This window comes from Heloderma suspectum, chromosome 2 (genome assembly GCF_057233095.1).
Source record: "Heloderma suspectum isolate Gila_16-S chromosome 2, 16-S_ref, whole genome shotgun sequence".
NCBI lineage: Eukaryota > Metazoa > Chordata > Lepidosauria > Squamata > Helodermatidae > Heloderma > Heloderma suspectum.
The window spans coordinates 212807382-212819563 of NC_139459.1; the positions used below are offsets into that span (position 1 = coordinate 212807382).

Here is a 12182-nt window from a genome sequence, read left to right on the forward strand (position 1 = left end):
TATGTATTTTCTTGTTCCTTTGTTTTAGAGATGCTTGCTTTTAATTGTTGTGGCTATAAAAGTTGTTATATGTATCCGTAAAATGTTCTATCTATCTATCTATCTATCTATCTATCTATCTATCTATCTATCTATCCATGCATGCATGCATGCATGCATGCATTTGATATTATAGATCCCAGCTTGATTACTGATTTTTGTTGTTGTTGCCTTGGTTGTTGACATCAACTTCCTTTTGTGTTTTCCTTTGATCTGGAGGCCTTGTAATTTCTCAGAACTGACAGCATTCCCATCTTCTACGTCAATGGACTAACAAAGCAAGAGGAGAACAATTTCTTCTTTCTAACAGATGATAGATTAGGAAAAATCTAAACACCACTAACTCATACTGTAACACTCCTCTGAATTGTAACTTCAGATTCATCAGTGCCAAAGATGGAAAACAAATCAAAACAACACACTTGATTTCATCAGTTCTTATCAGAAGCAGTTAGTCATGTACCCTACTTGAGACTAAAGGAACAAGCACTTCCACTGTAGCATTTAATTCCCACACAGAGAAGGAATAAAAACCAGAAACGCTACTGTTCTAACACAAAATATGTTAGAATTGAAAAGAGGGTCCTGAAAATAAGGCTGGGGATAGGAGAGGGGGAGGAACAAAGCACACCTAAAGCTGGTATGTCAGTATTAATTTATATATAGCCCAAGCAAGGTCCTATAACATTAACAGGTTCCCCATCCCACCTCCTTTCAGTTTCTCTTGAAATGTAATAGTTTCAGATATATGCAATTATGTGGGATGACAGAGGAAAATTAAGCACGCTTTTATTTAAAAACAATTGAGCAGCTCATTTAGCTATCCAGAGTTACAGCATGTTTACAGACATACTCTGAACTCAATGAAGCTAGATAATTAGATAATGGAGAGCTATAATGGGGTGCTTTTAGTCCTCAACAAGAGCAGTCAAATGACTGGAACACACACACACACGCACGCACCTCCCTTCGCATCACAGTCTTGTACACAGACTGCAGATATACTGGCATGTGGAGCCTTCAGAGACAACTGTTCTGTTCCTTGCAATTGACTGCCAGTGTTCATATAAGCAAACATCAAAACCAGCAGAAACAGACCTTATATCTAAAGCTCAACCTTGTTTCCAAACGGTCTGGACAAAAATTTTAAAAGCAAAAGTCTGCTATCCATAAGGTATCTGGATCCTCAATCAAGTAGGGCTTTAAAAGTTCAAACCAGAAAAAGTAACTTTTAAAAAATGTTTCAGTATAAATCATGTTAAGGTACTAACAAAGGACCTAGTCATTAGTGCTGTCAAACCGTTCTCTTAATGCTCTTGTATTCCCTAAGAAGCTCAGCTAGAAAGTATACCCAAGGTCAGGAAAGTACTACCAAGTCCAAGTCATCACCAACATAATTAATGAGCAGTGTCAATGAAGCTATTAGAGGTAAGAAGGCTACCTTTCAAGAATGGAAGTCTGCCCCAAATGAGAAGGAAGAGGAACACAAACCTGCACAAAAGAAATCCAAGCAGACAATAATGGTGATCTGGGGATGTAAGAACTTTGTATAGTTCCATTGACATGGACAGATCACTACCCAGTGGGGTTTAGACTTGCTGGGACTTGGAGCCTTTGCACAGGCAGGGGCCAATTAAGATGGTCTGCCCCAGGAAACTGATGGATCCAGAGGGTTTTCTGATGGTTCTTTTTAAGTCTTATGTTCCCTTCATCATTTTGCTTCTCCTCCTGTTACTGACTTTTATTTTTCCTGAAAAAAGACAGTCCCTTCCCCCAATGTCCTCCATCTTCTCCTGATGTCACTGGCTAGATTACTCTGACCCTGTGATGACAGGGAAACTGTGGCACTCCTAGCTGACACTGGCCCAGCCTCCTAAATACTTGGGAAAGGGATTGCTGGAAACTTTGGAATCTGAATTCAAAAGTTTATGAGCATCCAATGTGAAACTTAACAACTTCATATATGGACTTTTCAATTAAGCCATGCAAGTACAGATTACATAAGTAGTCAGTGATCATGTTTTTGAAGACGGAATATATTGGTTATAACCAAAGATCCCACCAAATTCTGTCCTAATTTGATTCTGAAAATCAATTGTCAAAATCCAGTTTCTGAACCAAGCAGGGGATCCATCCCCCTGCTCCCAGCATGACTGTTAACCAGGACAGAGTGTACTCAGTGTGCCCCAACTGTGTTGTGCTGCTTGGTGGGGAGGCACCATGAGGGGCACCCAGGGTCTGTGATAATATTGGCCACTCACCCAACCCATCTTGAAACAGTGACCAAGGAATCTAACACATGTGTGTAAGCCACAGGCATGACATGAAAGCCCAGTGGCACAATGTAAGTGAGGGCTGGTGCATGCCGGCTGAGGTGAGATCCCAAGGTTGCTGAGCAGAGGGCAAACCACCAGCCCATCTCACCCACCCTGTCAGGGAGGTGGAACATGACCAAGCATGCTAGGATAATAAAGATGGTGACCTGGGCAGGGCAAAGGTAGAGGAAACTGGGTACTTCTGGGTTCCAGAAATGGCCCAGGAATACCATGAGGAAAGGCCTAGTGCAGCTTTGGGGTATCTCCTGTCTGTAGTTAGCATTGGTTTTGGAGATCTGAGGCATCTCAAGATTTGATGACATTATTAAAGCAAAGGTGATATGATCTAGATTTCACTACACATACTCCAAGACCTCTAATGTGTGAAAACATTGACAGTCATTTTCACATTAGCTTGGAGTAGTCAATGCAGAAACAGTGTAGAAGTGAAGAGGAAAAGAATGTCTATCCTTCTTCCTCTTCTGTATTAAAAGTCAGAGCATCTCCAGTATGGAAACTGATCCTCTTAAAAGTGGATTGCACTCTCTTTCGACAGTGCATGATTATGCTTCCCAAGATGCACAATAAACTGACAAACCCTTCATGGATGGCTTGCCCCACATCTCACACAAAGACTTGGGTACATTTTGTCAGCAACCAACACAGATATCATTCTGTGGGACCTATATGTTTGTGACTGGCTACTAGAACTGATTTGACTCCTCTGCTTGGATATATGTACCTTCTCCCACCTGTTGGTAGATGGAAACCCACTCCTGGAGATATAGCCATTGCATTTAAATGAGTTTGCCTGACATCGAACCTTGGACCTCTTAGCTAACTATTTTCCATATCCAAGTAGTCTGGCCTCCTATCCCTTGAATGCAGGAAATTCTGGGGTGGAATCCCAGTTCCCTACCAGAGCTATTCACTGTAACCTTGTTTGAGACAGCCTGGGCCTAAAGCTGCACTGTTCTCCTCAGATATATTAGCTTCCAAAATGATGGTCATAACCTAAGACAGCCTTCCCCGACCTGGTGCTCTCCAGATGTTTTGGACTATGGCCATGGACAATGGCAAGAGATTATGGGAGCTGTGGTCCAAAACATCTAAATGGCACCAGATAGGGAAAAACTAGCCTAAGACATCTGCTCACCCGTCCAAAATGTAATCCCTGCTGTGTGAGATTCCAAGGGTGCAATCCTTTCTCCTGCCCTATGAAAAGGGGAGGAAAGGGAATTGCACCTGAGGTATCCCCAGAGCCCTGACATCCCCCCAGCCACAGAAGAAGGGGGCAAGAAGAACATATCTTGCTCACTGCTTCTTCCACAACAAGGATCTATTGTCAGAGCTAACATGTCATAGTTCAAATCTTCCAAAAGTGAGAGGAGAGAAAAACTCTGAATGCAGAGACTGTTTTTAAAAGCTCCCTTGTTGTTCATGCAGCACCCTGTTGCCAACTTGTAAGAAAAGTTCTACTTAGCATCTTCAAGGATGCTGAGAGACCTTCCTTATGGTGGTGTCCGAAGCTGCCAGTTCCTATCTTCCACTCAAGAGGAGGTGCTTGCTGGCTGTTCTCCTCCTACCAATGACAGACAGCATATGTCTGCACTTTGGGGTTTCTTGCAAAATTGCCCTACCCTTTTCTGAAAAATGCCTTCACTGTCAGTACACCACTGGATGACATGTTGTACCCTTTGTTTGTGGTCAAAGCATTGCTGGAATCTTACACAGAGCTTTGGTATGTCCATTGGGATTCTGATTCAAGAAGGAACTTTATAAAATTGAATTCTTCCCTTCTGGGTGATTAGAAAAGGAAAATATAGTGGAGTAACAAGAAAGATGTTCTCACTTTTTGTCTTAAAAAACAGAATACAAATATAGCTGAACTGGCATTTAACATCTTCAGAACACCAAACTGGCATTTTTGCCCTTCATCTTCATGTCCCTCAGGAACGCTATTCATGCTGAGAAAGATTTTTTTTCCTAATTGCAGTATTTCCATTGAGATTTAAAGATTCAAGCAAACATGCCCAACTAGCACCCACAGAGGAAAGAGCTTCTTTCCATAATGCTGATACTATATTCAGGAGCATGCTTGTTGCACAGCTCCATACCTACTATGCAAAAAGTTGCTTCCTCTGGATCACATTCTGAAGAACAGTTCAAGCTCTCATGTTTAATGAAGGATGGTCTACATATGGACAACCAATACTATAAGAGTGAAATGTATCTCTCATTTTAATTCAGAGTGTGACCCAGCTATCAGAAGTTTGGAAAACACTGACCTATCCTAATAAAGATTTTTAAAATGGATAAAGCATCCTGAACTGAAGAGAACTCCCAAGCAGCTTAGCCCATTGGTTAATGACTGGTATAGAAGGAAGCATAACCTAATCACATGCTTCACATTGCTATGGTTTCATATTTTTAAACACACTTTTTTAATGTACACAACTATTTCTGATCTGCTAGTTCAACACACCATCTGGCTATCCCTTAATCCCTACTACTATCAGAGGACAATTTTTTTAAAGTATGTCAAATTACTTCATGAGATGATAATCCAGTCAGTCAACTCTTTTTTTAAAGGCACATAAAACAGAAAATAAATCCTAAATAGCACAGCACTGAGCAACTGCAGCTCATATTCTACAGTCTCTATGTTGTACTGGCTTCATTCTTCTAGACTGGAAACATAATATTTACCAAAATAAAGATTTAGCGATAGTAACTATGAACAGATGGGGGGGGAGTTTAATATCCGCTATTTATATAAGCAACCATCTGAACAATAGCCAATAATATTAAGCCTAATTGATGGCGGGGGGGTGGGGTGAATACAGGCACTTCTTAATTTTAATTAAAAATATAGTACCAAGATCAAAATCTAAGTTAATTATGAAACCTGTGGTTTACTTTTACACTGTTGTGTATTTGTCATCTGAAAATAACCTGCATTTAAATCCTTAATACATTTTTAAGAACTGTAGGCACCACAAATTTTTAAATGAAGTGGATAATGTTTCAGAGCACACGCTGAAATTGAAAACCACATTTCTTAGCCAGTTAATCCACAGCAAAACTTGCATTGCTCGGAAAGAAGGTTACTGCCCACTGAAAAGGTACCAAGAGGGAAATGTTGGATTTGCAGTCTGAGGGCAAATGGTTTGCGTAAACAAACCTTACAGAAACTTCCAACTAGAGATATGAAGGGCTGGGAACAAAACCCAGAAAAACACACAGGGGAATTGGGGGTGAAATCCCCCCCCCCTATTTTTTTTTCTGAGTCTTCACATACCTGCTTCCAACAAGGACTAGATTAATATTAAGAGTAAAATATTTTTAATTGGGCAATTTATAGAACTCAAACAGGACTTTGTTTTATAGCACCTCAACACAATTGCCAGTTCCACACATTTCCCCAGTACCTGAGCAACCTAATACCTCAGTCATTGATCTACAGCAATGTCCTGCAAGAAGCTATGAAGGGGTGATCAGAGCAACAGGGTCACAGTGCGTCTCTGGGAGTTTTGTATGTGTTGTAAGCGATAGAAGGATTTGAGAAGGAAAACACCACCCCTATGACAAAATTATAAGTAAGTGTTGTAAGAGGACTTGACCAAAAGACCCACTAACTATTAAACTAAGCCTTCAGGTTCTATAGGGAGGATACAGCTATCCCCTGGCCCCATAAGAAACGTACAGCTTGCTTTGCAGTCTAATTGCAACAAAAGGACAATTATACTGAGAAGCAGGGAAAAGATAAAGAAAAACAAGAAGCAGCTTTAAGAAACCAAGTACCCAGAGGGAAAGACCTTGCTATTTTTTTTCAAGGCTCATTATGTGGAAATTAAGGAAAAAGAATGCCAAAGAGTATAAGAAATAATATCCTGTGTACACAGAGTTTTGACAAGAGGGCTTCCTTGTACACCAAGGTGGTCTAACGTCTATGAAGCATAACTGAGCTCTCTTCAGTTAACTTCAGGCCACCTGTACCATTCATTACAGTCCACCCCCAGGACACTCAACATGGTCTTGCAGCACAGCTCGCCAGCTCTGCCCATATTGTGCTGTAACATGTTAAGCATACTTGCCTTCTCATCTTCCCTGTGCTGAAATCCCCATCAAATTCCAGCATTCTGGATTTGGTGGAGTACTTTTGATTATTAATTTTTATTTCAAATGAGGCAAGTTCACTGTATCTATTTAAAATAAGCATTTACATTTCAAAAGGTGACTGAGAGAACAGCACAATGGAGGCATTATTTTTTAATCAAATTTGACATAATTACTTAAAATTGCCATGATCCCATAGTTTCTGGTTAACAAGCTAAACATGATCAACAGAGACAGGTTAGGCTTCCTGATTTGCCCTAGATTTGCTAAGAGTTCTCAGGTAAGCTATGTGACTTGGTTCCTTGTCTGCAAAACTACCACTAGCTTAACCTTAGCTTCCAACACACTCGCCTCATAAAAACTGCAACAGGTCTGCTCAGAATGAGCAAAATATTTTCATATATCTCAAAACCAGCTTATTTAATAGCGAGTTACTTAACTTTATGATGTCAGTGTTTCACTCTTGATAATTATTCATAAAGGAGCCATTTGAAAGACCCTAAGCTATTGAAAAAGCTTGTGTTAACTGAGGGAAAGTGCATGCAAGTGCCACAAAACCAGCTATATATTTAACACAGGGAAGGTACCTTACAGCTGATTTTGTGATGAATAAAAGTGGTCAGAAAAGCATTGCTTACTAATGAGAGATGAGAGGGTGAGGATTACAATTAGGAGAAGTAGGGAGTAGCTTGGAGAGGGGCAAGAAGGGGAGCAAATGTTCAATTTGGAAATGTTTCCTTTTGAAATTCCAGATGATGACCCTAAAGCATACATAGAAAGCAATGCAACCTTGTGCATTCTAGTTTCACAAGTGAGAAATTGACAGCTGGTAGCTTTGAAAAAACCTTTGCTTTTAAGGAGATGGGACAACAAGAATGTCAAACTGCATTGTGATATTATTACAGCCTTGCAAATAGCCACTTGCTCAGAGGAAGCAGTAATAATTCCTCCCAAGTAAGTATCTTGGCAGACCTATTGTTAAAGATGCCCTGTAACACACAGTACATACATTCACAGGCTAGTAAAAAAAGTGTATGGGCTGGGAAATATTTTCCAATTTTCTGCACAACTGGGTTATCTGCACAGCTGGCTAATTTCTTGCTGTGATAAGCACAGCAGATTTCAGTAACGCATTTTTTGTTTCAATAAAATGTTAGAATCCTGGATTGCCTTGATAATCAGCATCATGTTCAGTTATATTAGGATTGGCTACTTGCATTCAAAGTGTTAAAGATGGAAAGAACTTAATAACACAGAATAAGAAATTGGTTTCTAATAACACATTTCTGGCAGTTTCAAAGTAGAGAGAAAATATCCAGCCAAACTCAGTGTCAAAAGATACAAGTGAAAGCATCTTAAATTTAATGGCTTCATCTTTTACTATTCACCGTTGCAGCAATAAATGTAATACTAAAATCACAAAATGTCCCCTTTTATCAACACCAAGGTACTCCCTCATGCTACAAAATTAATGGCAACAACAGCAAGTTCCTTCTTTGTAACTCTTTCAAAGCATTTACTTTAATAACTTCATATTTAGTTGCACAAGCAAGAAGCAGTAATAGATCTATACAGATCTACGTGTAGAATGTGTAAGATATAGAGACCTACTTTACCCTGTGTTCATCTCAGCTGTAAATACCATTAGGGAACAAACAGATTCTATTAATGTTATCATGTAATTACAGTTTTATTAATTACATATACCATTCTATGGTAAACAGGGCCAGAAGCCTAAATTAGAATGGCAAGATTCTTCCCAAATCAGTTCTTTTTTAAAGTCACTTTTCTATGTTTGTTGCCAGTCACATGTTGCCTGATGCAAGTGATACTACAGAAGTCAAAAAGAATAATGCCTTCTTCCCCAATTCCCCACCAATCCTCTGCAACTGTCAGAGATCTCACCTCCAGCTCCTGCTCCCTCTGCAGGGCAAACTGTTTGAAAGACTTGACAATAAGGCCAGCATTTGAACAGTCATACACGAAAATGGAGGGACTGCCCATCCATGTCTGTAGGTCATATATGGATAACGGGATGTACTGAGTGTAGTTCTGCAAAAGAAACAAGAAAGGACATACATTATACTATACAGTGAACAACCACCAACAGTAGGCCTTCTCCAAATATTGCAACGCAGCTCTCCAATCAAAGCATGCATACCAAATGCATACCTCAAGGAAAATCACATACAAAAAGGCATATATTAGGGAAAAGTGTATATTAGGGAAAGCTGTCTACAAAAATGCATACCAATTTTTGTGCGAGCTTTAAAAAAAATTCTCACAAACTGATGTAGAAATGGGACTGAATGAACTTGTGTTTGAAAAAATGCAAACTGAAACAGACCGTATTGTCCATCCCTACCTTCGCCTCCAATATACAAAAGCGCTGAACAAGCTGCTACTGTGTTCAGGGTCCATACACATCTCATAAACAATTCCAAATATAATGGAAATAAATGGTGGTACTGCTATGCCATCATTTACCATTCCAGAAAGTCATCCAAGGGTTTACCTAGTGTAAAATTTACTCCAGTTGATTCTGAACTGTACTAATCCATTTCTTAATAATGTATATTTCGATGCTTGCACCTGTAATACTCATACTGAACAAACCTCGGTGGTCCTGCCTCGCTAATCCCACCACTTCAATCACCACCACACAAGGCATGTAGGGATGGTTCCCCATGCACACCCTGTTCCCCAGCAGAATCAGGGATTCTGCAGGGAAATAGAGCACATGCAGATATGGCTTTCCCCTCACACCCTGTTTACAAACAGGATCACTGAGGTGGGGATAGAGGCTTTCACCTCCCTCCACACAGAGCAATCAGGCTCAAAATCACTGTTTCACTGTTGCTAACAAATTAAGTACTCTCCACACATGCCTATAGCAACTATGGCTGGGGTGGAGGTGGGGGAGAGTAACTAACAGGGTACTTACAACCCCGCCAATTATTTTGCTCCCTGCCAATTCAATTGTGCAAACAGCCCCCACTGCTTGCACAATGGTGAATTAACATGTCTGGGTGCAAGCTCCAAAACGAGCAGAGACACTAGTTTCTGGAAGGGGGCAGGTCGGGGAAGCTTGCATAAGGGAGTTCCGCCAACCTGCCCCCTTAAAGAAATGAGCATTTCTGCTTATTTCAGGGTTTGCACCTGGAAGCACTCATTCAATATTGCACAACGGAATTGGTGGGGCTGCATACTGGGGGGGGGGGCGTGCGTGCGCATACACGCATGTATGTAAGAGAGAGAGAGAATATGTGTGTGTTGTGGCTCCATTCACAAGCACCCAAAGGGTTCCATGGGGCCCAATGCAGCTCCCCAACAGGTTGGCTACCCCTGGTAGAGGAGACATGCCTGGTAGATTGTACCATTCAAAATTAATGGTTAGGTTGGCCTTGAAGATTAAACAAAAGGACGGATTGTGGCCTTAGGCAAGTGAAAGAAACACCACTGAAACAGCCACTGATATGATTATTACTTCTCTTTTAAAGTTGCTTAAAATTATCAGAAAATTGATCTTTTTAATGAAACATGGAGCAACTTCCAGTTGTTTAAATGGTAGCAACATATATGTCTGCTTTATACTTTAATTTAATTTGCGAATTTTGTCCTGTAGTGATACCATAGAACTGTTTATTTTCTGAGTTATTAAGGAACATAATAAAAAGAGCAACCTCTTCACATTATTCTGTTTTTTTCAGGACAGTGCTTCATTCTTCTTTGGAATATAAACCATGGACATTCACAAGTAATACTGTAAAACCAGAAGAACAACTCTGAGGGTTCTTGAATCCCCCTTCCATCCAAAAATTTGTGATTGAATGGAATCATTAATAAATACAGGAAATGGGGGTGGGGGGTGGAGAATGCCCATTCTTTATTTCCATGTAGTCCATTTGCATCTCACCAGCTGTCCCCCTTTGTCAAGCTGCAAAGCCAAATGAAAGCACCACAAATCTTCAAAGAAATAGCAGTATTTAATTTTATTACACTGCAGTAGAACAGACATGAATAGAGGGAAAAATCATACTAGTAAATTTTTCCCAACCCCTTTGAAGTGTTCCTGTACATCTTTCCCTCCTACAGGTGGATGCTCTGGAAGTACTGGCCCAAAATGAGGCAACAGTCCTCCAAGAGAACAGGTATCTTTACCATTCATCCCTGAATGCCCCATCCCAAGGCAATGCAATCTGAGGACAGGAGGAAGAAGAACACATTGCAATTGTCTCACTTTCTCAGGCTAAATATACAGTGAAAAACAAGTTTTTCATTCCAAATAATGATCAGAGATGCATTGCAGATTGTTTCTTTATTAAAATCCTCTCTACCTGTCAGGCTAGTTTAGGCATCAAAAAACTAGGTTTGCTTCATAAGGCAACACTGAAAGATTAAGCTAGCCACAAAGGCACTTATACCACAACATGTACAACATGACAAGAGTAATGAAAAATTAAAGCTGAGTCTTGGGGGAATGCAGGGAGGAAAAGAGTGGAGAGGCAAGAGATAGAGGACATGTGTGTGCGTGTGCTCACATAGGATGCACACTTTTTTTTTTAAAACAAAAGATCAAACTAATTTAATGATTAGCTTTTTAATGTGTCTTATTCAAACTGTGTCACATAGCACTTTTTCACTTGGATCCCTGTGGAAGCTCAATTCTGTCTAGTTAAACAAAGCAACTGAGATCTGGCTTTTTGGCTGAAACAAATCAGACCGGAATAATACTTCCTGAAGGGTTTATCCTTTTTAATCTATGTATCAGAATATATTAGGCTTAATCTCTCATAAATATAGCACTACTAGAAAATGAAGGGTGCTTTGATGTTGTTGTTGTTCAGTCGTGTCCATCTCTTCGTGACCCCATGGACCATAGCATGCCAGGCCTTCCTGTCCTGCGCTCTCTCCCAGAGCGTGCTCAAGTCCATATTCATTGCATCAGTGATGCTATCTAGCCATCTAATCCTCTGCCGCCCCTTCTCCCTTTGCCTTCAGTCTTTCCCAGCATCAGGGTCTTTTCCAGAGAGTTTTCTCTTCGTATTAGGTGGCCAAAATATTTGAGCTTCAGCTTCAGGATCTGTCCTTCCAATGATCACTCAGGGTTGATTTCCTTTAGGACTGACTGATTTGACCTCCTTGCAGTCCAGGGGACTCGTAAGAGTCTTCTCCAGCACCACAGTTCGAATGCATCAATTCTTCGGCGCTCAGCCTTCCTTACAGTCCAGCTCTCACAGCCATACGTTACTACTGGCAAAACCATAGCTTTGATTAGATGGACCTTTGTCGGCAAGGTGATGTCTGTGCTTCTTACTATGCTGTCTAGGTTTGCCATAGCTTTCCTCCCAAGGAGCAAGCGTCTTTTAATTTCATGGCTACAGTCACCGTCTGCGGTGATCTTGGAGCCCAAGAAAATAAAATCTGTCACTGCTTCCATTTCTTCCCCTTCTATATGCCAGGAAGTGATGGGGACAGATGCCATGATCTTCGTTTTTTGAATGTTGAGTTTCAAACCAGCTTTTGCACTCTCCACTTTCACCCTCAACAAGAGGCTCTTGAGATCCTCTTCACTTTCTGCCACTAGGGTGGTATCATCTGCATATCTGAGGTTGTTGATAATACTCCCAGCAATCTTAATTCCGACCTGTGATTCATCCAACCCGGCGTTTCTCATGATGTACTCTGCATATAAGTTAAATAAGCAGA

General features: G+C 40.6%; 1 protein-coding gene across 13 annotated transcripts in view; it reads right to left on the reverse strand.

Annotated features, from left to right (window-relative positions):
- RPTOR (regulatory associated protein of MTOR complex 1) overlaps positions 1 to 12182 on the reverse strand; it is a 493211-nt gene that overhangs the window by 287733 nt on the left and 193296 nt on the right. For all 13 annotated transcript variants that reach the window (XM_084837711.1, XM_084837700.1, XM_084837701.1 and 10 more), the window contains one exon: positions 8379 to 8525. In XM_084837711.1, the coding sequence (XP_084693837.1) occupies positions 8379 to 8525 (147 nt within the window). The remainder of the gene's footprint in view (positions 1 to 8378; positions 8526 to 12182) is intronic.